Below are 26,400 nucleotides of genomic sequence, written 5' to 3'. Positions count from 1 at the left end.
TGGTTATGACCCCCATAACAGAACAGGGAAGCATCATAGCACCCAGAGCTCTGTCCATAAAATCAAGTGGTTGCAAGGCCTAAGTGGGGAACTTGGACAGGAGCTGCTGCTGGACAGTGAGACCTGTGATCCCCCCAGTGCCACGGCCACCTCCATCATCATCTGCTTCCTCTAAGGAGTAAGTGACTAATATTTTATATGATTTTCAAGTCTAGATGATGATTGTCATATTGATACAGCAAACCACATATTAAGATTTGACCCAGTCTGCAGAGGGTCCAAGTGATGAGAAATTATAAATTAAATTGTATCACCAATTCTGTATTAATTCGTGATCTGTAATCACCTAATTTGTATTTTAAATTCTGTATTAGACTACTGTATTGATTCTGCTTGTAAAAATCCTGTGCCATATTAATCATAAATTCTGTGCTATACTAATTGTAATATCCTGTTAAGAAAATAAAGCTTTAAGTGTAACTACATTTAGCGCCATCACCATTCTGCCAAGGATCCTTACAAGAATCTGTCTGTCACCTCAGTGATGACACCATGTGCAATCAGCTTTGTACTGTCTTCAGAGATGAGGACTCCACAACCTCCCAGGGCAACCTGTTCCACCGTTTTGCTGACCCTCATGTTAAAAGTGTTTTCCTGTGTTCAGGTAAAATTTCATATATTTCAGTTTGTTCCCATTGCCCATCTTGGCTTGGCTACGTGCTCACTGTCTCACTGGGCACTGCCAAGCAGAATCCGGCTTCACCTTCGTCATTCTGTCCCATGGGGTATTCTAACACACAGATGAGATCCCTCTGAGCCACCTTCTTTGCAGACTGAGCAGGCTCAACTCTCTCAGCCTCTCTTCACAAGAAAAATCATCTCTGTGGCCCTTCGCTGGGCTCATTCCAGTAAATCCATCTCTCTTATTCTGGAAAGCCAAGAACATGACTCAGCACTACAGAGGTGGTCTCACTACTATGAGTGGATAGGAAGGATCAGTTCCCATAACCTGCTGGCAATGCTCTGCTTAACGCAGCCAAGGAGGTTGTTGGTCATCTCTCCCAGTCGCCACAGCCTTTCAAAGACAATCAAAAGGGACCTCGCAATGACATCAGCCAGCTCCCTTGGCATTTCTGGGTACATTCTGTCAGACCACATAGTCCTATATATATGTTCAGTCCATTTAAGGAAGTGTTCCCTAACCGGATCCTCCTCCACAGAGGGTAAGCAGTCTTTGCTCCAGACCTTCCCTCTGGTCTCAGGGACCAGGTATTTCTGAAAGCCAGTCTTATCAGTAAAGAGAGGCAAAGAAAGCATTGAGTACCTCAAGCACTTCTGTGTCTTTCATCACCAGGGCCTTTGCCTCATTTAGCAGTGGGCCCACGTTTTCTTTGGTCTTCCTTTTGCAGCTGATGTATTTGTAGAATCTTTTCTTATTGCCCTTCACCTTTCCTGACAGATTCAACTCCACTAACATTTCCCACTAACACTAGTGAGACTTGGGAGGAAGCATTAGTACATGGATGTAGAGTTGCAATTAATCGAATAGTAACAACGATTAAATCAACAAAATTATCAAGAATGAAGAACTACAAAAAAAACTTTAATTTTCCAATCTTCTGAACGCTAGAAATAAACAATATAAATCAAAAGGCAAGACAAGATACTCAGATGCCTGGTAATGTTCTCCACACTCATTACTACTTCCACTACTATTTTTTGAAAACAAACGATAATATTTTTAAAATCGCTGTAGTCTTACACAGCACTGCTTCTCAGCTAACTTAATCAATAAGTTATGTTTCTATTTTACTTAAGAAAAAGATGAAAAAGAACTAAATGTGAAAAGAAACAAATACAGAGGAAACAACTCACTTGCTCTTTCTCTTATCATAGTTCTGCCTTAAAAGAAATTGTTTGAATCCTCAAGAATTTTTTCAATCACCTAATAACCATGGCTAACATAAAAATAGTTCCTTCAGACTTTTTCTTCTATATTAATGCTGGCTTAATACAAGTGATAACATATCAAGATTAAATTACACAAGCTTACAGGTAGTCTTTAAAAACATTTAATTCTGTATAAATAATCATAGGAGGTTTTTTTAGTCAGTTTATCTAAAACCAGACAGTAATTTCAGAATTCACTAGAATTAGAATTAAAGAAAAAAAACATAAAAAACAAGAGACAGAGTGTACAACACAAGGGTTATCACTTAGCATTTTCATAGAATCATAGAATGGTTTGGGTTGGAAGGCACCTTTTAAGGGTCATCCAGTCCAAACGCCCCCATCGAGCAGGGACATCTTCAACTCAATCAGATTGCTCAGAGCCCCATACAACCTGACCTTGAATGTTTCCAAGGAATGGGCCTTCTACCACCTCTCTGGGCAACCTGTTCCAGTGTTTCACCACCCCCAGTATAAAAAATTTCTTCCTTATATCTAGTCTAAATCTCCCTTCTTTTAATTTAAAATCATTACCCTTTGTCCCATCTCAACAGGCCCTGCTAAAAATGCTGTCCTCGTATTTCTTATAGGCCCCTTTCACGTACAGAAAGGCCACAGTAAAGTCTCCCTAGAGCCTTCTTTTCTCCAGGCTGAACAACCCCAATTCTCTTAGCCCGCTCCCATAGGGAAAAATCTTCCATTCCACTGATCATTTTTCTAGCCCTCCTCTGGACTCACTCCATCAGGTCCACATTTTTTCTGTGCTGAGTACTCCAGAGCCGGATGCAGCATTCCAGGTGGGGCCTCATCAGAGAGGAAAAGCGGGGAATCACCTCCCTCGACCTCCTGGTTTCACACCTCTTCTGATGCAGCCCAGGATATGGTTGGCTTCCTGGGCTGCAAGTGCACATCGTAAGCTCATGCCCAGCTTTTCATCCACCAGTATTCCTGAGTCCTTCTCCACAGCACTGCTCTCAATCCCTTCATCCTCCAATCCGCATTGGTATCAGGGGTTGCTGGACCTTGCACTTGGCCTTGTTGAACCTCATGAGGTTCACATGGGTCCACTACTCAAGCTTATCCAAGTCACTCCGGATGGCATCCTGTCCCTCAGGTGTGTCAATCACACCACAGCTCAGTGTTATCTGCAAACTTGTTGAGAGTGCAATCAATCCCACTGTCTATGTCACTGATGAAGACAGTAAACAGCACTGGTCCCAGTATGGACCCCTCAGGGACGCCACTTGTCATCAGTTTCCATTAGGACATTAAGCCATTGAGCACGGCCCTCTGGATGTGACCATTGACCAATTCTTCATCCACCAAACAGTCCACCCATCAAATTCATATCTATCCAATTTAGAGAGAAGGATGTTGTGAGGGATTATATCAAAGGCCTTACAGAAGGCCAAACAGACAACATCCGTAGCTCTTCCTTTGTTCACTGATGTACTCACTCCATCACAGAATGCCACTAGGTTGGTCAAGTAAGACTTGTCCTTGGTGAAGCCATGCTGGCTGTCTTGAATCACCTCCCTATCCTTCATGTGCCTTAGCATAGCTTCCAAGAAGATCTCTGTGCTTGGGAAGGTCATGGAACAGGTGAGGCAGACAGGTCAGTTGTTCCCAAGGACCTCCTTTCTACCCATTTTAAAAATGGGTGTGACACTTCCCTTTTTTCAGCCACCAGGGACTTCACCTGACTGCTGTGACTTCAAACATCATGGAGAGCGACTTGACAACAACATTACCCAACTCCTTCAGGACTCTGGGATGCATTTCATCAGGTCCCATAGATTCAGGTCTGTTCAGGTTCCTCAGGTGGTTGTGAACCTGATCTTCTCTTACAATGGGAGGCACATTGCTCCCCTAGTTCCCACCCACCTTGTAGTCCATCCACTTGAAAGATGTGGGAAGACAGGTTGCCACTGAAGACTGAGGCGAAAAAGTTGAATATCTCAGCCTTCTCCTCATCAGTTGTTATCAGTTTGTCAGTTGTGTTCATTGGGGGAGTATGTTTTCTCTGACTTTCTCTTCCTGGCTGACACACCTATAGAAGCCCTTCTTGTTCTTTGCATCCCTTTTTTCTACCAGTGAAATGTTTCACTAGAGCAGAAGGTCAAAATAAAGCCCCAAAAACAAAGTTACTTTGTCTTTATAGCATGCAGGATACAGCTTCTAAGGCAACTGTATAACCTTCTTTTTTACCCATCAGGACAGGTGAAAAGGTTACAGAGCTGTAACACACCCAGGCGGATGACAGCAATAATCATGTCTTTGTACCCTCCAGAGTGCCTTCCAGAATGCTATTCAGGGCTAATTTAGTTGGGAAAGAAGTGCCAGATTAGTAATTCATGTGGCCAGACATATCAGATCACTTCCGTCAAAAATTAGCCCAAGTGCTACTACACTTCTCAAATTAAGAAAACCATGTTGGCAAATTCATCCTCTGTGGGAATTTCTACAGCAGCTGGTCTTTGAGAGATACTCAATTAAAGCAAAGCTGATGGCTGCTGCTTGACAAGTCAATTCAGAGGTGGAAAACACAGAGGTGGAAAAAAAAAAAAGCACAGAAGCAACTCTGAGCATGTTGCAGAAAATTTTATAATTTAAATTATAATGGCATAATTAGCCAAGGAGCAATCAGACACAGAAACAGTATGGTAAAACTATGCATTTTTCTCAACAATCCACAAAAAAATGAGATTTTCACTATTGTTTCAACAATTATCTAAGAATCAAAAATGCATTTTTCTTCTTTCATGACATAACACAGTTGTAAAAATTCATAGTCAGTAAAACAGAAGGAAAAGCTAAAAAAATCAGCTAAAAAAATCAGCTAAAAAAATCTTTGAATTAGCTCATTAGTAATTCAGAACAGCATTTTTAAAAGGCCCTACCAAGCAAACACCAAAAGAACTGTTTATCTGCTGCAATGCCGGTTATATTTTCCTCTATAAAGTCACCTTCAAAAGAACTCCTAAGAGAAAGCCAGATCCAGGAACACTGCATTTCAGCAGCCCTAATAAAACTCTGAAAATAAAAGTGATGTAGAAAAAAAAAAAGTCCTGCTGCTTCTAAAATGGGTCATTACAACACCAAATTTCTCTTGTGAAAATTGGAATTATTTTCTTAAATTAAGGAAACAGGACACAGCTCCTGATAAGCAGCAAGAACCCTGTCCAAGTCAGCTATTAAGGTAGAGCCTTTTTATACATAAAAGACATGCAAAGTCAAAGCTGTGCCTACCTCATCAAAAGTCTCTGTCATTCTTCGCATGACATCCTTCTTATGTAAACTTTGAAACATCTCTGCTGTTACCATGCCTAGAAAAGTAATGTTTTATAAAGAAGAATTACAGACAACCGTTGTTACATTAATGAAGTCCAAATCACAGTGAGGAATCTATTTTAAACTTCAAAACAACAGGAAAGGGAGACTCTGTTTTCTCTCTGTTAACACCAGTACAGGCAACATGTATATATGGCAAGACAAATTCATCTCTAGTTGAAAATACTGATGAATAAAACCAAAATCCATGTTAGAGAAACCTGCTCTGTGCTGACTGACATGGTTACTTGCTCTGTCCATTCATTTGCTTCAAGGATTTGCTAAAGTTTTTGCCCACTGCTAATCAAAGACTCCAAAACATTTCCCAGGAAAGACACATTAGTCAAAAGGCCTGGAAAAAAAACGGAAGTGTAAGAGGTACATTCTAGCTGCTTCAATAAATACACTCAGAAGTTTCAAACTAACAGAAGTCTTCTCAAAACTCTTACTTGCCATCCTGAAACATTTTGCTAGCAGATTGTCCCAAGAAGTCACTGTGCCTCAGTGTTTGTTAAGAAACAGACAGCGTCACACCCCTTTGGTAAAAGTAACCCCAAGAGAGGCAAGAGATTGTTTTCTAGCCACCAAAGCAGGGAGCTCAATTTGATAGCTGTTTGTTTTCAAACAAAGATATAAGCAACATAAAAGATACTAGGTAACTACAAAACAAATGGCAACTGAAACACTGGATGTTAATTACCATCTTCCCTGCATGAGGATTCTGCAAAGTGATGTGACATGCCAATTTAGAAACATGACCTTGCAAACCACGCTCAAGTACAACTCTAAGAGTTGGCAGGCTGTAAGCACAGTGTCAAAGAATTTAACCAGCACCATTCTTTGCTATTAGTCCTGCCCATCTGGAGTTTGTCTTAATGAACAGCACAGAATAAGTACATGATTTATCGGAGAGAAAAATTCCATTTTGGAAAGCACAATTCAGACTACTCTTGCAAGCAGATGATGGAAAGGGCTACTAGGAGGGTAAATTACCTTGACAGCCTGAGCATTGAATGAAGAAGTTGATCAGATCTAGAAGTGCCACGTTCCTGTCTTGTTTATAAGCTTCAACCCAGTCATCTACTACAGACTAGAACAGATTAAAGAAACTCATTAGTCAGGAGCTGAACACAACATGCTGCATTCCACTGGGGACATATATAATAAGGACACAAACTAACATTGCTCCATCTCCATTAAATTAGAGAAGTAAGAATAAACTCCACACCATTTTATCCATTTCTAATAGGACACGCATTTTTCTGGGAAAAACAATGTCTTGAATTGTTCGTTCACAAGTTCTGCTATAGGCAATGCTGCCATTCACAGATGCTTTGCTCCCTATTAACAGGGAAATTAACCACAGCTTTAATAAATTTAATATACAGAAAAGAAAACATCATTCTCTTGCCAGCACTGAGGTAACAGTGTCATTTTCTGAAAAAAAAGCAACACCTTGAAACTCTGCACTACCTAATAATTAATATTAAATTAATAATAGCAATCGTCCCTGGGACTTCCCCTCTTTCTAGCACACAGCTTGTGCAGTAGGCTGAAATAGTTCACATATTACACGTAAGCTAAATGACCACTCTAAATGTCATTTCCAGGGCAGTACAGCACACAGCCTGTATGTGATACAGGCTTGCTGGGACAAGCCATCTGGACTTCAATCCACCAACAGCACCACACAGGTCTAATGAATTCTAGCAGCAGCAGCCTGGACTAAAGCTGCTGCCTTTCTAAGCCCTTCACATGCTGCTTTGCACAGCAGAAACAGAGCTCTTCAGGGAGCTCTACTGAAGTTAACACAGCTGTAGCGTGGCAAAAGCCCATCCATACAAACATCTTGGAAAAACTACGGTGTTGCAGCCAGAACATAAATGTACTTTTCATTTGTGCACGCACATACTTCATACTGGAGACATGTATAACCCTATATAAAATACTTAGGGCTCTGATTTTAAACCTCCATGCATATACACAAACTTAACACACACACACATATACACACACACTATGGGGAGGTGGGCTTCCTCACACTGAAGAAAACTGCTAACTCTATACATCCACAGGGAACCTGACTGTTACGCAAACTGATGTCACACTGCATTGGAATGGAGGTGATAGAAAAATGCTAAAAGCCAAGCTCCTAGAAAGAAAAAGTCCTGATTTTCAGAATCCTGAACAACCAAAATACTCTACTGATGAACCTTCTTTTATATTTTTTAAAATAATTATTTTTTTCGTATGTTCAGACATTGGAAGTCTGATTTAGGCAAGTATTTGTTTGTACATTTCTATAGCTACTTTTTCACTGATTTCTTGAAGATGCATTCTTTTCAAGAGCCAAGCTCTAAACAGTTTTCCAATCAAACATGTTTCTTCCCCACTTACGCCATAGCAGAACAAAATTTCAATGCTCCAGACCATAAATAACCAAAATGACCACTGTTTATCCACCTTCCCTCCACCAATTCCTCTCAGAATTCAGCGCTAGAAATACCTGCATGGCCCGCTTCCCCATGCTAACCACTTCAAACAACGTAACTGCCTCAATCACTTCGCCATTCTGCAGCTGGCTCAGTCTTCTGCCACTGGAAGAATTTCTTCTTATGTTTTCACACTGTTCTCTAACCTTCCGTTTCTCTCTCTGAAATGAGTAAAGAAAAGAAAGCACAGGAAAGAATGCAACACGTAACAGCCATTCACAGATACATGAATTATACCCTAATAATGAGTTTGGTTTACCCTCATTGTAGCGATTTCCCCAGCGTGCTAACGCTTAAGCTTCAAGAAGGCTGATAAAGCCTTATCAAACATAATTATACGAGAAGGAGACGAAAGAAAGGATTTACCAGTTTGAATTTTTTCTCAACAATGAGTCATAAGCATAGGAAGGTATAACAGTAAAGCTTCTGAACAGATCTATGCTACCCAGAAAGCATTTTTCAGTGGCAGCTGTAATTTCTGAGGAACAGACAGCAAGCACAAAATCTCTTCTACATCTTTCCACGCACAGAGTAAACACACAACCTAGAAATTAGCATCAGCCACACACAATACACAGCTATGGAAGAACACACACTGAAATGAACTGTCTGTTCAAACCCAGCATTGAAGCTCTGATGCCCATGGAATTTGGGGGTCAAGCCGTATCCAGTGACTAGATTTTAGATGCACTGAACTGTGACTGTTTTATGTAATGTTCAATTTTGTAACAACTGATTCAGACAGAAAATAAATTCCACAATTTAAAAAAAAAAAAGTTAAAAATCAACTTACAGGTGTTTTCAGGTTGCCATTTCTCACACAGCTGCCATTCTGCACAGCAGAGCCAGGCACAGTCTCATCATGGACGGCATTCTCTCTGAAGTGTAACAAACATATTGAAGGGGTGAGCAGTGAGAACATAGAACCACATGCTTCCGTACAAACAACAAAAGAAAATAAAAGCATACATATGTAGTTTAATATTTTTAATTAATCGCTTGGAAGTCACACCATTTTGTTACTAAAAACCAAACTTTAGAAGTACAACAGAAATTTGGGGCTTTCTTCAAACTATTTGCTTTCCTGTAAGATATACAGATAATTAGAAAATTAGCAAAAGTATGGATATCAAGGAAGTAGAAAGTAAGTAAACGAAACAGAAAGCTGATGTTGACTTAAGGGAGCCTTTGTTGACTTAAAAGCTTTGCACCATGAATCAGTAACATAAGTCTACATTCACTTTGTGGGCTCTCTAGACAAAACAAGGTAATAACATTTGATGTGTCTACAATTTAAAACAAGAAGAAATTGTTTCCCTTTGTCTATAGAACACACTGGAGAAAAAAGACGCACAAGAGTTTTCATTTGCAGGTCACTGCTAATACGATAGAAGAATAATTTCATAAATAAAGATGCATCTTCTGGGAGATCTGAAGCCATATGTTTATCTGCAATGAAACCATTCTGCTTTTGATATTCCCAATGTTAACAATATGCTTCGCCAAGGTTCATGTTTAAACAGGCAAACTGGATCCCGCTTGGGCAGCTGATCCAGTACTGGTAGCTGGCTGCTGTGGCTTCATTTTAAACTATGGTGGCCAGGACAAAAAGCCAGCTGACTTGTACTATAAGAAGGCACAAAAGCAAAATACATATAAGAGTGCACAGTCACTTTCATTTTTGTGATACTGGTGAAACAAGAGAGTATAGTAACACAAGTGACCGCTTTACAAAGAGAAAAAAACCCAGTGTATTACACTGTCAGATACAGTTAGCTCTCCAATATCCAGTGCTGGCTAACTCAGATAAAGAATTAACCGTGCAATGGATGCATAGCTAGCTCAAGTCCAGTGGGTTTATCAATATCAGATAAGCACTGTTGTTGTTCTTCCCAAGAATGTTTCAGACAGACATTGCCTCTGTTTACTTTTTGAATCTACTGAGACACTTCACCATAAGTGATGTAGAATTAGGCTTCCAAAGATGCCTATAAAAATTCCATATAAATATAAAATTCTATGAAAACACATCTAATTTCTAAATACAATTATGCAAATTTTTAACTTCTCTACAGAGAAAAGTCACATGAAAGTTAAATTCAATGGACATCTTGTCATTGAAAAGTTCAAAACGTGCCAGTGTTTGATAGACGGCAGCCAGGAAAATAATTCAGGATGAATCAATCCTTACATGAGTTGTTTGGATTTCTGCACATAGAAAAGAGATAAACTACAGTTCACAACTAAGTCAGCACACTATATGCAATAACTTGAAAGCATCTTCAAATGTTTTCTCTGATTCAGAATTGTGAACCACAGAGATTAAGTACCTCAAGCACCAGCAAAGACTTCCTAGTTGCAGCAAGAGATAGCAATATGTATTGCTTTCCTGATGCCAGTTAGCTCTTCCCAAATTCTTCTACAGACCACAAATAAACAAAAACAATCCAAACGAGTTTGTCAAGGACATGCTTCTCCTACATAATTAAACCATTTCACTCTTCACTTCAAAGCAGAATGCAACATTATGGGGCTGGACTAACATGTTATTACTTGCACTGTTTCACTAGAACTACAACTCGGATGCCAGTCAACATCATGGTAACGCGTGTTAACTGTTTCTGCTTTATACCTCAACGTAACGCTCAATACACTCTCAAACAATTTCCCTGAATTGTTTGCCTGTACTTTTTAGCAACTTTTTCCATCTCACAATGAAAATAAACATATCTTTTTTATTACAGCAACTATAATTGAATCCAAGTTGAATTAAAACATTTAAATAATGAAAAAATCAGAACTGCTGCAGGACAGTTCAGTCAAGTACTTGTCTGATCATGTACAGATTTTAGTATCTCTGTCCCAAATCTATTTCTTTGAACCTTTAACTCATGCTTCTCTTTCCCCAAGAACATCCTGAAGGATGATGGCACTACGGATGGTATCTACAGGCTCTGTGCTACTTCCATTGTCAGTTCACGCCAGGCAAAATTTACCTAGAGCAAAAAGGTCTCAACAAAGTGAATGAATGAACAAATGCCCAGTATATGGAACAGCACACTTATCAAAGCTCAGCAAAACCTGCAAGAATGGGAAGACGACTGAGCTACAGCTTTCTCTTGTTGAGCTAACAACGCCACATAAAACAACATCTCTGTTATGAAATCAGTTAAGAGTAACTTTCACATATGGACTAAATATCTACTTTAAACAGTCAACTAATGGAACTAAGCACTAAATACTAGAAAGCCATTTAGCTTATGAATTGTTTTGGTTATTAGTGCATATAGCTATGTCACAGAAAGCCTTGTGCTGCAACAGACAACCTACACAAAAGTAGAGATTTTTTTAAATCCAGATACTATCAATACTCATATTTCCCCTTTTTTCTTTTTTTTCCCCTTCCTTTTCATACTGATGTTTCCACAAAGGTTATTCATAACACAGGTACTTAAACATTTGCAGGTACTACAGCCTAGAAACTGAACCCCATGAAACTACTTAGAGATTAAATGAGATATTTTAATGGAATTTTTATCTGCACAACTAAGTTTTTGCTAAAGAAACTGTAAGAAGAATTAAGACATTTTTCTTCTTGAGCGAAACAGAAACCACTGTAGGTAGCTGAGGATGACATGATCGCTTCTGCGTCCATCCCTATTACATAACTTCATTTAACATCTTTTCAACCATATAACTGCAATAGTAGGCTTGACAAATGTTGAACTAGTCTGTTTTCTTGCTCTCCTTTCTTGCTCCTTTTCCCTTGCTCCACTATACCAAAAATCTTTGCACATCTAAATTCACTGCCTCATGCACTGGTTCTCAGCAATTCATTTTGCTTCCATCAGCAATCGGTAGGAAAGCATAGGGAGAATTAAATTCCTATCTCATCCTAATTTTCATCTTTATACCCTACCATATGTAAATCAGAGACTCACTTCTACCTCACATTCCTGCCACAATATAGGTCCTTTCACCAGCACTTGAAGTGTTACTGATGAGATGAAAGACGGCTTAAGTAGGAAGCAAAGCACTTCATCCAGTACTGAAACACAATATCATTGTGAGAACTTCTGAGGTTGGTTTTCTCACTTTAATAAACATTTGGAGTAGATTTAGTGACTCACACTTCAAAAGAAAGCTACCTCTTCAAAAGAGAAATAACATATTCCTTTAGCTGTGCAAAAGGATTAATCCAAGTTCCTGGAAGAATCCTACCTGTAGATTTTTAAAACTATACCTTTCAATATAACTGCTTCATCTTTTAGAAGCAAAACAAGAAGTTCAGCTAAATAATAGCCAGGTGCCTTCCTGGCACTTCCAAAACTAAGAAGTTGGCTTCAGATGAAGCATACTGGAAAGGACATATAGGAAGCTCTATTAATTGTCATCACAGACTACCAGGAATACATCTCTCAGCTTTCATTAGAGCTTAATCATAGAATCATTTAGGCTGGAAAAGACCCTCAAGATCATCAAGCCAAACAGTATGAAGCAAAAGACCTGGAGCAGACTTGCTCAGAAAGTGAAAGATTCAGCAGATTGGGCTGCAGTGAGTCCAAAGCATGCAACACTGGACATCTAAAAACCTTCACTCTCAGAAAATAGAAAGGATATGCCAAAACTATTTAACTTTTTATTTATTTATATTTGCTGTTCTACTTCCAAATATCATTCTGTAAACAATGACAGGAATACGTTTGTCTTACAGATCACCTCAACTGATGACTGAAAAATACACTAGGAAACGGAGACTTGATGTATCACTGCCAGAAACAGCTATGGAGAAGCAATGCTCCTCTCAATGCCAACAGGGAGACTACAGATTACTTAGCACTCATCCCGCTCAGGACCCCAGATTCACCACTGAAATGAATGCATGCACTGACTATGAACCTGACATTTTTTTCCAAACTAGGTTCATTTTCGCTGAAGCAAATAAAGCACTGAAAAGATTGTAAGGCCCCCTACCCATAGGGTACACATCCAAGGGTCAGCACTCTAATTTACCAACATACTTTCACAGACAACTGGCACCAGGGCTTACTTTTGGCTAGGAAGGTTACTGGCTGTGTTGGGCTCGGCTATCATTTCCACTACATTATTTCAGCAGCACAGACAGCAAGCCAAGACGACCGGCACTGCTTCTGAGGTAAACTTCACCAAGACCAGTAGTGTTAAAAATGCAGCGAGGCTTCAGCTTTTGCAGGTGAAACAGCAGCCAAAAAAAAAATACTGTCAAGAAAATAAGAAAAAAAGAATTAATTTCCTAGATAGTTCCCCTATAAATAAATCAAAGAGTCCCCCACAAAACTAAATCACAGAAGGAGACACAGTTCTGAGGGAGAAACCAAGGGGAATCTGGGAGGTGGACCCACTGCACCTGGCAGGAGCCTCGTCCAGGCAGTGCATAGAAAGGTACTGTCCCCCACAGAGCCGCCCTGCCTGCTTGTCCTCCTCCTCCTCAGGCAGCTGTTTACCACAAGGTACTAAACATAAAGTACAATCAGCATAGAAGCCCAAACTCTTGAATACTCTGTGAAATCAAGTTGTACTTATTACAACAAGAAAGGTAAGAATTAGTAGCAATTAACAAAAAGTTAACCGTAACAGCTTTTAAAGGCAAGGCGTCTAAACATTACTACAAGAGATTAAGAAAGATACATCACCAACTGCCCTATTATCATCATCCAGATCCACAGTCACTGCTTTTTGCAGAGAAGATTTGGAGCGGCTATTCCAGACAACTGGGGGACCCTCGTAGGTGGGGTCTCCAGCCATCACTGCAAAGGGTCCAGCTTTTTTACCACTGAATAAACCACTTACATCATTCTAAAAAACGCAGGACCTTTGGTCTCAGCTGCTTAATGCCCCCCCCCTCCTCCTGGCACAGCTGAGTTCTACCGACAAGAGGGACTATGAAACACTCCATAGAATCATGGAATGGTTTGGGTTGGAAGGGACCTTAAAAATCATCCAGTTCCAACCCCCCTGCCATGGGCAGAGACACATCCCACCGGATCAGGCTGCTCAAGGCCCCATCCAACCTGGCTTTGAACAAGATCTCGGAGCCTCCTCTTCTCCAGGCTGAACAACGCCAACTCTCTCAGCCTGTCCAGCGGTGCTCCAGCCCTCTGCTCATCCTTGCGCCCTCCTCTGGACCCGTTCCAAGAGCTCTGTATCCTTCTTATGCTAAGGATTCCAGAACTGGACACAATGCTCCAGATAAAGTGTCTCATGGAATGGCTTGGGTTGGAAGGGATCTCAAAGACCAGCCAGTGCCAGTCCTCCTGTCATGGACAGGGACACCTCCCGCTAGATTAGGCGGCCCTTTCCTGCCCCTCCCTCCGCGCTGCTTTAGGGCCCGGCGGTCACAAGCGCCATCGACTCACACCTCTCCCTCCTTTCCCCCTCCCCAGTGGAGTGGCGGGAAAGGGAGGTCAGTTCGCGCGGGGGAGCACGCGCACCCCCCCCAAGCAACAACCCCCGCGAGCGTCCGTGCGCGCGCGCCCACACCGCATCTCCCCGCCCCCGTGCTTTCTTCACGCCCGGCCCAAGCGGTGGCGGGAAAGAAGAGAGGGGGTGGGGGGGGAGAGCAGCACGCGCCGTGCGCCACTCACTCACCTGCCCCCACACTCACCCCCTGCAGCAGCGGGGAGGGAGGGGAGCGCGCGCCGCGCGATGCACGCGCCGCCGCCCCCCCCCCCCAGCCGCCAGCGAGCGATACCGCCTCCTATTTCCCCCCACCCTGCCCCGCCTCACCCTGTGCAGCGCCTGAGCGGGGCTCGCCGACAGCGGGAAAGGGAGGGAGCGCACGGCCCTTCACCCACTCACTTACCCGCCCTGGGCACGTGCCCCCACAACAGCCACCAGCGGGAGCGCGCGCGCGCTCCCCGAGCCCTTCAATCACAGCCACCCCCTGGGGCCTATCAGACGCGGGGCTCTCGGTCACGTGGGCGGAAGCGGAAGCGGCGCTCAGTGTCCTCCCCCGCCCCGCTCGCCGTCTGCCATGGGGCCAGGCCGCCTCTGTCGGTCGCTTCTGCTGTGCTGCCGGCGGGCGGCGGCTCTCGGCGCGGCTGGGTACCGCGTTAGGGCACTGCCCGCTCGTCCCCTCAGCGCCTCCGTTCGGCTACGGGCGCCGGGAAGGGGCGGTGGGGGTGGAAGCGGGTATGGGGGAGCAGGCGTTGGCGGAGACGAAGAGGACGAGGACGAGGAAGAGGATGAGGACGAGGACGTGGAGGAGCTGCTGGGCCCCTCTCCGGTGGCGGTGGGGCCCGGCGCGCAGCGCGTGGCCGTGGTGCACCCGGATGTCAAGTGGGGCCCGAAGAAGTCGCCGCTGACGACGGGTACGGGGCTCCCCCGGCCGGACTGGTTACCTGCCCCCGTGGGTCCCGCCAGCCGGCAGGGCCGCTGCTTGGCTGCATAGAATGGCCTGAAGTTGGAAGGGACTTGAATGGTTATCAGTTCTAATCCCCTGCCATAGGTAGGGCCATCTCCCACTGGATCACGTTGCTTAAAAGCCTCATGTGACCTGGCCTTTAACACTTCCAGAGGCAGGGCATCCACGACTTCTCTCGGCAGCCTGTCCCACTGCCTCACCACCCTCATAGGAAAAAAAAAAAAATCTTCCTAATATCCAGTCTAAATTTCCTGTCTTTCAGTATAAAACCATTCCGTGTCTTTCTATCACTACCCTCCCTGGTAAACAGCTCCTCCGCAGCTTTCCTGTAGGCCACCTTTAAGTACTGGAAGGCTAGTATAATGTTTCCTTGGAGCCTTCTTTCTCTAGGATAAAGAGTACCAACTCTCTCAGCCTGGCCTCATATGTCCTCATTTCCTCCTCTTCCAGACCTATGAGGTCTGCAGGAATACACTACGGAATTAATGCCTGGGGCGTGAAGCAGACCCGTTATTACCGTGATAAAACAAGGAAATACAAACTGAACAGATAAAAGGTCTGGATCAGTGTTTTCTTCTGTGAGAACTTTTTAAAGAGGATGAGATCTCAAATGACTGCAGGTTGGCACTTTGGCTGGTAAATCAGGCAAACTTTGGGTCTTGGACAGCAAAACAACTCTACGTATTGTGTTCAGGTTGCTCAAGGAGACAGATTTCCCCAGTTAGCTGAATGTTAATGGTCTTCATCCCTCAGATGTGCTGCTCAGTCAGGCAGGAGTCCTTTAGCCTTAGACTTAGCCAGAAGTTGGCTGAAGAGCAGAAATGCTCCCCATCAATAGGTGAGAGTGTCATGAAGATGAGGTCTTGTGCAAGTGATGCAGTCACCAATAATTCCTCTGTAAGGACCTTATTTAGCATTGCTATTCTTAAATTGCTCTCAGAAATCCTAGTAAATAGCTAATAGATGTGCATTAATTTTGCATAATTAAGATCTATGATCAGCTTGTCTTGATGCATCTCCAAATACTTGCTCTCATTACAAAGATGTGACAGGATTAAGCAGCTCGGAAGTTAGCTTTTTATTTGTAGACAGTTTATATGTGGTGGTTATTCTTGTATTCCAGTTTATTATGTGATGAACCTAAATCTCATTTAGATTTATTAATGCTGCTAATTATGACCAATAGTCACATTGCAGAATGAAGTTTATAACCTTTTCAGAATTCATGCAAGCATCACAATTTTGTGACTAAATAAAATACAAAGGCATCTTTCTGTCCAGACATATAGGAGAATAGCAGTGATCCCTTTTTCATTTATTTAGGCCCTCCAGATGAAGAGCCTGAAGTCTGAACGAATGTTTTGGAATGATTGTTGAAACACCACAGGTACAGCAGGAAATCTGTGCATTTTACAAGGAGCCCTAACAGTATGAAGCAAAAGAGCATCATGGTTATCTTTGACAATATATTACGTTTTGGACCAAGGTAACCTATTTGGTATGTCAGTTTTGTTGTTTAGAGAAACTTGACAAATCCATTATGAAAAGACAAAAAGTTTGGCAAATCAAAACTGGGCCTACTTATCTGATATGTGGTTTCATGAAGTCATCAAAAATCAGTGCTTTGCCATGTAGAGAAAAGTAAAAAAAAGGGTGTCTGTTGAACCAGATAACAGGATTGGAATCTGCTGGTTTTAGCAAGTCATAAAGTCCTTCAGGACTTTAACATAAGTCCTTTAGGAATAAGTATTAGTGAAGTTAGCAGCAGGCTATGCCATATTAGTAAGTCTTTAAATCACCAAGACATTAATCACAGTTTTTGTGCTGATCTGAAATCACAGAATTTATTCTATTTTCTATTTCACTTGTCGAGGCAAAAAGCTTGGCTCCCAGCCCCCCTTGTCTGCTTTCGCACATGAATTTGTTTGCTGACAATAGAACTAAAAATCTTTCTATATCAACCACCACCAAAATAATTTCTAGTGGCAGAAAGATGCCTTGTGTGGTAAAATTGCGTCAAACTTGAAGTTTAATTATTCTGATTAGAGGTAAGACATTTTTAGTCTTGTGATGCTGGTTAAAATTAATACCTCGGTAGAATTTCAGTGGAGCTTAGTCTTTTCATGTTCATGCATGTACTGTAGTTATTGGAAATCTGAGCAAACTTATGATGGTGTAGTATAATCCTTTTTCTGTCTTTTTGTGTGTGTGTGTTTCTAAAGCTGAATTACAGATTGCCGAAGCTGTTGCTCTTGTAGAAACTCTTCACAACTGGACAGTTTTGGATAAAATAATTATTCCTACAAAAAATCCTGACAAGAAGTTTATTTTTGGCAAAGGAAACTTTCAGGTGTTGACAGGTAAGGACTGAGACTTTTCAGCGCTGCGTTATTCTAAATGGAAAACTTCTTAAACAGATTAAGGATAGGTATGAAAGCTGAAAAGGAATTTTGTTCATCCATCATACAGGTGCGCAAACAAACTTCAAAGATTTTTTTTAAGGTTATGAAATCAACAGAGAGTAGAAATAACTCATGCTCATTGTGAAGCAAATTAATCCATACATTTATGTGTTTGACGTAAGTGAAACTGGCAGCCGTTCTTGACATAGTACTAAATTAGTGCAAATACCACTGTTTTGTGAACAGTGCCATTTGATGCCATTTGATATTTTATAAGCATTCTGCTCAGTGCAAAATGTTTTTATATTCTGTGTGTTTTAAAGAGAGGATTGACATTTAACACTGTATTTTTTTAATGGTTATCCATCTTTTAGAAAAGATTAAAAAATTGCCCCATGTGACAGCTGTCTTCTTGAATGTGGAAAGAATATCTTCACTAACAAAGGTAATTAACTATAATATCAACTCATATTCTGTGCATCAGTGTTGTTTGGAAGCTATTGTTGTTACGAGAAGTAGGGTTGGTTGTGACTCTGAATTGCCAGCAGTAATATATGAAGCCAACTGGACTGAGTTTTCTGAAAGGAAGTTTAATTCCTATTACATTTGTCCCATTGATATATGTATTTGTAGCTCTCGTGCATGAAATTTTCCAGCAGGTCGATAGATATTTAGTATACACTCGGCTTCTGCATTTGCCATGGGCTTTACTTGAAATGTTAGAAAAGTTAACTCCTTTTTGTGTGTTTTTCACAAAATGGAGGTGATAACACAGCTTTTGTTATGAAGAATGTCGTTTTGGATTACCTGTATGCACAAGTTTCTGTACCTATATGGATAGTGTATTTATTTTCCTATAGTTCTATGGATGCTGCATAGTATTTTTAATATGACGTATAAATTCTGAGCAAGCTTATATTTGAACGTTTCAAATATTGAAACTGTCGTTCCTAACTCTTAAAAAGAGACTGTGTTTTAAATGGACAGATTACATCAAGGAGGAGGAGAATGCCTCACTTTTTTTTTTTTAACACTGGCAGTAAAACTACTGGGGCATGAGCTATATATGGTCTTTGAAATGAAGAGACAAATCGAAATAAATATTTTGAGGTGTTTTTGCATGTTACAGCATCATGCAGGGTGTAAAGCGCATTGAAACTCTGGAAGCAAACATTAATGTATTGCTGGTAGTTCTGAATGTTCCCTGATCTTAAAATAAACAGCAGTGATAAATACCTCTGATGGATAGTTATCTTGAACGCTTCAATTTTTGATGAAATAGAAGTTGAAAATGTTTCATTTCCATTTGCTAGTCTTTATTCCCTAATTTATAGTATGAGTTCATTTAGTACTAGACTTGTTAAAAGAACCCAAACCACTTTCTTTTTACAAATCTAGATCTTAAGAGAAATTTAACAGGGTTTATTAAAAAAAGAAGTTTGAGAACATGTATAAAACACGCATCCTGGAACTAATGCATGCTTTGTCTTGCTGAATTAGAGCCAGGGTGGGTTTTTTTGGTTTGGTTTTTGGTTGGGTCTTTTTAAGTATTTCATGAAAAGCTGGTTATGGAATCGTTTTTCTGTCTTACTTCCTGATTACTTTTTTTTTTCATATACTTTCCCAAACCAGCATTTTATAATTACTTCTTGCAAGGACTTAACCACTTAGATTCTTGATGAACTATTACAATTCTTGATTCTGAGTTGCGCTGTAAGAACTGTTATCAGAATAAATTAAAGGCAGTAGAAGGATTCTCACTGAATTTGATGGGCCTAGACATAAAGTTCTACCTTCTAAACTCTTTTTTGCCTTTCTTTGTAGTTAACCACATTTTATCTTTGCGTGCTCATAATTATAACCCATCCATTGAAATGGAATCTGAGATCCTCAGAGTTCGAGTGTCCATCAGCTAACTCTAACCGCAGTGCTGTATAGGAATTGATCTACTGATACAGTGAGGGACAGAAAACATGTAGGTTATTTTATCTTGCATGGCTGAAGAAAGAACTAGAAGATGCCTGGGGCGTGAAAGTCTTTGACAGATACACAGTTGTACTTCACATTTTTCGTTGTAATGCCCAGACCAAAGAAGCAAAACTTCAGATAGCATTGGCTGAAATTCCACTTCTCAGGTACCTCAAGCTGTGCAAATCACATACTGATATCTACGTGGTTTAGTAACTGTTCCTTTATAGTTATAACAGTAACAACAATGGTAATAGTGTACTGTAAAGAAAAATTACACTGTTACAGTGCTTGTATATAATGCTCAATCGTTAATTAGAGCGTAGAAATACTTGCTTTAATGTGATTGTTTTAAGCTTCTGCAGTGCTGATAGGCAAAACCAGGTTATCAATAGATAATCTTACAAAATATATTTCTCATGAAAAGGTCCCGGTTCTTTCTAATGAAAAACATAGATTGCAAAAATGTGTAGGAATTGGACATGTGTGTCCAATATTGATGGCTTAATGAGGAAAGCTATAAACAAGATGAAAGGCATTTATTTGTATCTGAATTTTAGTACATTACATGGCATAAAAATATTTGTACATGGAAGTTGGTGTGAGTTGCATGATTGTATCAGAGGCATCTTTGGCTCTCTAAAATTTTACAACAGTCATTATAGTTTGCTAAGATTGTTGCATGATTTTTAAAGTAATAGTTGAGGAGCCAGAGAAATCTGTATTTTTTTCACCAGTGTTCTCACCATAAGCAAGTTTCATTTAGAGCTCTTGACATTTAGTGTTTTTATTTTACTATTAGAATACCAATACTGCTTCACATTTGCTAGGCCTTTTTAGGATAGCTTGATTAAAGACAATTGCTTCTAATTAGCTGTTACTCCACTGACAGGTCAAATCTGAAAAATGAGGTGTCTCGGCTAGATCAGCAGAGAGGTGGATCAAGGTACATCATGGGCTCAGGTAAATTCTAAATATTCTTGTGAATTAGAAGAATTTTTCTCCACAGGCTTAAAACAAATCTCATGGCATCTTATTTTATTTGGAGAAGGCCAGGAGGAAAAACTGTTTGTACTCTGCATCATAGTAACTGAAGGTACAAAAATGTTTTGGAAAGTAATTTAAATAATATTGATTTGGTCTGTACTGGCTCAGTGGCCATGGACAGACCTATTTCCTGCTTCAGGGTTTTATCATAAGTGCACATGGTTATTCTAGAGTGCTTAGTGTATGTTTTAATAATTAGTTATCACTCTGACTCTTAGGCAAAAAAGACATAATTTTAGTTGCTTATTTATAACCTCATGTGTCCAAGTGTTAGCCAACTTGGTTTCCAAATGCAGAGCATCACTTGATTTACTGTTTCTCTTGTAGACTATTCTGCCAATTATTAATTTTTATTTTTCAGGTGAAACATTCATGGAGACACAGAATCGTATCTTGAAAGAAAAAGAACTTAAAATTAGGAATGCCCTGGAGAAACTGAAAAGAAAAAGGTCTTTACTTCGAACTCAGCGCAGAAAACGCGAGTTTCCAACTATCTCAGTAATGGGCTATACTAATTGTGGTAAGCAAAAGCTCATGAAATTGTAACATGAAAGAGCTTACGTTGTCTATTTTTTAATTAGAGACTCTAGCCAGAATCATTTCAATGTGAATAGACTTCATATTTTAATTAGTTTTTAAGTTGTGTAATGAATGTATGTCAATTAGGATATAGTTAGGAGAGCAAATTACTGTAGTTAGATTATTTTATTTTTCAGTCTTGAAGACCTATTTTGAATAAATGCCTAGCACTGATTGCGCTGAAGAGATTCTGTATATAGTGAGCTGAAGTCTGTGCTGTTAGTATCCCTTTACAGGAATCTCTATTACTTGATCAGAATAGATAGAAAAAAGTACATGAGTTTTTGGATCACTGTGAAGGCTGGAGACATAGGAGGAAAATTCAGAAGAGTTGACAACTGATCTGAGAAACATGCTTAGAAAGCACTGTAGCTTCTCACAGATTTACTTACTGTGTTCTTGAGATGTGTTCATAAGAGAATCTAAAAGCTAAAGGGGTTTTTCTGTTGTCTTTTTTTATAGCTTACGGAAGTAAATTCATACACAAGGCATAAATAGACTTTGGACTAGACTTTTTTTTTCAGGTTACATTATTTTAAGACCATTTCCTTATTCAACATCTTTGTAAAAACAAACTTACCTTGCGCTAATTCTGTTAACAGTTACTTACTCAAATATTTGGATTGCAGTGTGTTTTTCTTCAGTGTCATACTTCCTTACTTTTCAAACTGAAGAATCAACTATATATAATATTACAATTTTGTAGACTTAATTGAAATACTTTAAGTAGAGTATATCTTGAGCACTTTAGATTAATGACTACATTTTGTGACATATTCATTGAGTTAAACGTCTCCAGTATTATGTTCATGAGGAAATGCCCAATAAAAGCATAAGCCTAATAAGCTACATAGTATTAAGGCTTCTGTTTGTTGTTGGGTTTAACAAGTAAATCTTGAAAATTTTTATTTGACAACAGAAGCAGTGAGGAGTACCTAAGTCTGTGCCTTCTAATGCTGTCACAGCTGTGCTCTTCAGGTAGTCTTAGAGGTGAGATGTGGGTAGGTCACTTTGCAGGTCAATTCAATCTTCCAGACATGGCCTTAAATCCAATTCCAAGTTAGAAAAGTTAAGACTGCCTTTGGATTTCCTAACATCATATAGATAGTCATAGGCTAGATTAAATTAGCGAAATAGATACAAAAAGATATGTTAGATCATACAACTCACCTGAGCCTTGCAAATTAATTTTTTACTTGAAACAAGCCATTAAAATCTTGTAATTTTTTTTCTTTAATTAGGAAAAACTACGTTGATCAAAGCCTTGACTGGGGAAGCAGGACTTCAACCGAGAGATCAGCTGTTTGCCACTCTTGATATTACAGCCCATGCTGGTTATCTGCCCTCACATATGGCAGTCATTTATGTTGATACTATTGGTTTTCTGACTGATCTTCCACATAATCTTGTTGAGTCCTTCTCAGCTACATTAGAAGAAGTGGCTTACTCAGTAAGTAGTTGACTACAAAAAATTGAGAAATCAAATTAATTTCCTTTTAGATAATCCTTATCCCCTCAAAAAGGGGAAAGATAATTGGCGTGCTGTACTCAGTGAAGTATCTCGCTGACTATAGTAGTCCTTTAACATAATGAGGTAAATATCTTGCCATAAAGCAATTTTATGACACTTGAAATTATACAGAACGTATAGATATAAAGAGATTTCAGAAAGAGTTTATTGGGAGTATATGTTTCCTATCTCTACAAACCAGATAAATCAGATTTTGCTGCTTAAATATCTGAAAACGCAAAATGTGTATCTGAATAATTTGAGGCTAGCTTTCTTGAGAATTAAAAATGAAATAAGGCCTCTGGACTGATGTTTTTAAGGTTTCTCATAGCACCAAAAGTGGATGATTGTTATGTGATGTAGGCAGCATGTGATATACATGAATGTACCTTTCCAATCATGTTCCAATTAGTTTCCTCTGTTATAGCAAAGTGTAAAGCTGCATACACATAGACATTTAAGCAAAAAGCCTGTATAGTCAAAGGTAACACAATTCAGTGGTAACTAGGTGCCAGAATGCCTCCAAGGGTTAGACTTCACCAGGTAATAAGAGGATTCTCTAAAGCTGGCTACAACTATCCTGTTTGTGCCTTATTCAAGTGTTAAATGAAAGGCAAGAAACTTACTTCTCACTAGTTTTCACAAGTTTGAAGCAGTATCTTGAGCAAAGATCATGGAACATTTTTAATGCAAATACTGAATTTGGTTGCTTCGTTTTTATCTTGGCAAACATGACTGTGTATGTACTTGAAACTGATAACTTTGTATAAAGCTTTCCACGTGAAGCACCAGTAAGACTATCTCAAAAGCTAAAGATAAGGATAGTCTTCTGCATTATGAGTGTAAAAACAGAATTACACATTACACAGGGGTCTTTTTCCCCCCATTCTTGAAACACTTTTTCAGCCACTACTCTTCTAAAACCGTTGTAGAGTTCACTCTTTTTCTTTCCCAGTACTCCTGAAACCTTATTGTTACATAGTCTTGGCTTTGAAAAAATGGATCAGTTATTATTTGAAATTTGAATTACATAACAAGCTTGGCAGGGCTTGTTTCAGGGTTGTTGGAGGCAATTTGTACTCACTGTGAAGTGAAAGACTAAGCTGCTGCAGCTCTTCCTCCCTCATGGTGCAAAAAACAGGATTGGGGTAATACTGTTTTAGTAGTTCATTTCATAGTGTTAACCTGTCAGTATATTATGTAATGGATAGGGAAGTATCTTATGTGAATTAGCAGTGCAAAAATCATATAAAATCTCTACAACCTGGTAACAGGTGTGTTTCTTTAAGTAACTGTCTTATATATTGATGTGTGCTAGGATTTGATCGTTCATGTGAGGGATATTACTCATCCAGAAACTGTGCTTCAGAAAGCAACTGTTCTGTCAGTTCTGAAGAATCTTAATCTTCCGAGCCATTTATTGGATTCAATGGTAGAAGTTCATAACAAAGTGGATTTGATAGAAAGGTAAGCAGGAGACACTGTAAGTGTACTTAAGCATTTCTTCTGTTCGGAAGCTTTTTAATTTTTAGTCTAGAAAAGAGCTCCCATGCTTCTGAATACATTTAATAGTGTTTCTCAACTTTCTACATATGTAACTGTCCTCTTAAAAATAATTAATTATCTTTGAATTACAAAAGAAATTACTTCAGTCATAGAAGAAGTGGCCTCCATGGGAAGGTGTGAGTGCAAAGTAACACAGTTAAATTGTCCATGCTTGGAATATTTTCACAACCTAATCTTCATGAGCAACTGTGCTAGCAATTGTTACCTTTCAGATATAAACCCACTGAAGAAAATGCATTAGCCATTTCTGCTCTACATGGACTTGGTTTAGAAGAGCTGAAAGAAGAAATAGAGAAAAAAATTTTGACAGCAACAGGGAAGAAGATCCTGACAGTTAATGTCAACTTAGAGGGACCTCAACTAAGGTAAATAACTTTGAATTGTAAGAAGGACTTGGAGAAATCTGAAACTTAGTCTTGCATGTCTTAATTTCCAAATCATATCATACTGATTTTAATCTGTGTTAAGAATCACAGGGGTAATTATCAAAGTTTTCTTACCTATTGAGAAAAATTATCCCAAATAGATACCCTAGTCTTCTTAAAGTGTCCTTCATGGAGTTCTGTGTATTAGTACAATCAACCTTATTTCCTGAAAGACCATGCCTCTGGTACTAGAGCCAGATTTCTGATAAAAACACAAACCTGAAAGATTTATGAAAACATTATACCCTATTTCCAAACAGCAAATGAAAAGTTAAGTGAAGCACTTCATCTTTTAAAGTTTTAAATTACCTAGTTTGGAACATGTTGACCTACAACAAAGATCACATTTTATGCTATGTGTCATACCTTTAAGATGTTAATATGCTTTTATTTCTACAGTTGGCTCTATAAAGAGGCAACAGTTCAGGAAGTAGAAGTCATGCCTGAAGATGGCACAGCCAAGGTGAAGGTGATAATTGGTAATTCTGCTTTTGGCAAATACAAAAACCTCTTTCCTAACAGTAAGATTTTTATGCCATGAAACTAGGAAAAGAGACTGAATTTGTTAAAAGGATGTGAAATAATTTAATGATGTGCTACCCCGGGTGTTGGTGAGTGTATTTCTTCCCTAGGTCATGTTTTTGATGCATTTTAGAAACGAACACTGTTTCAGAAAACCTGTGTTTGGCACCAGCAAGAGCTGCATTCTGGTGGCAAGGACAATATTACGTCTTTGTGTTAAAACAGTTGTTGGCTATAAGCTGTGGATCTGAAAACACATGGAAATCACTAGATAGCATCTGAATTAACCTTCAGAAAAGTACTAAGTTTCTTATATAAAGCTTTTTATCTCATTTTTGAGAATAAAAATATTTGTTATGGTCAGTGTGTCGCAGATGGTCCTTGGAAAATGAAAGTTAATGAACAAAATTTTTTTGGTGGTATATAAATAATACAGATAGGTTTACACATTCTGCTTGAATATATATTTAAGTTAAATAAATGCCATGTCTTATTGCAGGGAAGCAAAAAACCTTAGATTTGTATATTTAAGCAATAAAAGTTAGCTGTGAACATTTCTTACTGGGTTTTTTTTGCATACAGTAATTTGTCCTGTTACTTTATCCAGTCTTAAAGGAAAAACATGCTAAGGTACAGCAAACCCTGGATTTTCTGTGAAATTATTTTACAAAGAAAGAGGCAAAACCTGATCCATTACCCAAGTTGTGAATTACCACTGGCAATCAATGAAACAATCAGTATCACTGAAAGCAGAAGCAAACCTATTTCAAAACCATTTTCAAAACTATTGCACAAAGAGATGAAGTTTTATTACAGTAACAAGCCCCTTGATGGTACAAAAGATAGGAAGAAAAAACATTCATTTAATGTAGGTAGTGACCCAAGAAAATAAAAACAATGACTGCTTAGTATGAAGTAGAGGCAAGAACGAGGATAAAAAGCAGTGTAAAAAAAACATTTAGAAAGTCTTCTTTATAAATTGAATGCTTGGGTTTTTTTATCTCCTACATATTCTGCAATTGTAAGAGATTGCATGAGGAGGTAGTATCATAGCCTCTCGTGCTGAGATATTTAGGGGGAGTTGAATTGCGTGTCAAGTAGCAGCTGACTTGAAACTTCTGCAAACACCTACCGCAACATTAACATCGTGCCAGACATTTGAACTCAGCTTTTTCATATAAAGTGCATTTACAAAGTGAGGTATCTT

The 26,400-nt window shown here is 39.5% G+C and overlaps 2 protein-coding genes across 3 annotated transcripts in view; one reads left to right on the top strand and one right to left on the bottom strand.

The window, feature by feature from the left end:
• Positions 1 to 13,008, bottom strand: part of LOC104063739 (cohesin subunit SA-2) — a 63,096-nt gene extending 50,088 nt beyond the window's left edge. For both annotated transcript variants that reach the window (XM_054086353.1, XM_054086427.1), the window contains exons 1-5: positions 12,823 to 13,008; positions 8,566 to 8,650; positions 7,787 to 7,933; positions 6,274 to 6,370; positions 5,200 to 5,276 (exon numbers count right to left, since the gene is read on the bottom strand). In XM_054086353.1, coding sequence (XP_053942328.1) covers positions 5,200 to 5,276; positions 6,274 to 6,370; positions 7,787 to 7,933; positions 8,566 to 8,650; positions 12,823 to 12,866 — 450 coding nt within the window. In that variant the 5' untranslated portion in view covers positions 12,867 to 13,008. The remainder of the gene's footprint in view (positions 1 to 5,199; positions 5,277 to 6,273; positions 6,371 to 7,786; positions 7,934 to 8,565; positions 8,651 to 12,822) is intronic.
• A 1,768-nt stretch (positions 13,009 to 14,776) lies between these two features.
• GTPBP6 (GTP binding protein 6 (putative)) lies at positions 14,777 to 26,374 on the top strand. The gene is made up of 10 exons (XM_009565995.2): positions 14,777 to 15,121; positions 17,397 to 17,534; positions 17,951 to 18,021; positions 19,581 to 19,711; positions 20,437 to 20,507; positions 20,953 to 21,111; positions 22,412 to 22,620; positions 23,999 to 24,147; positions 24,459 to 24,611; positions 25,071 to 26,374. Exons 1-10 carry the CDS (start codon positions 14,785 to 14,787, stop codon positions 25,210 to 25,212), a joined length of 1,560 nt encoding a protein of 519 aa, XP_009564290.2. The 5' UTR covers positions 14,777 to 14,784; the 3' UTR covers positions 25,213 to 26,374.
• The last annotated feature ends 26 nt before the right edge of the window (positions 26,375 to 26,400 follow it).

The sequence above is a fragment of the Cuculus canorus genome, chromosome 1 (genome assembly GCF_017976375.1).
Source record: "Cuculus canorus isolate bCucCan1 chromosome 1, bCucCan1.pri, whole genome shotgun sequence".
In the NCBI taxonomy this organism is placed as follows: Eukaryota; Metazoa; Chordata; class Aves; order Cuculiformes; family Cuculidae; genus Cuculus; species Cuculus canorus.
This window is presented reverse-complemented; position numbering and strand designations above follow the sequence as displayed.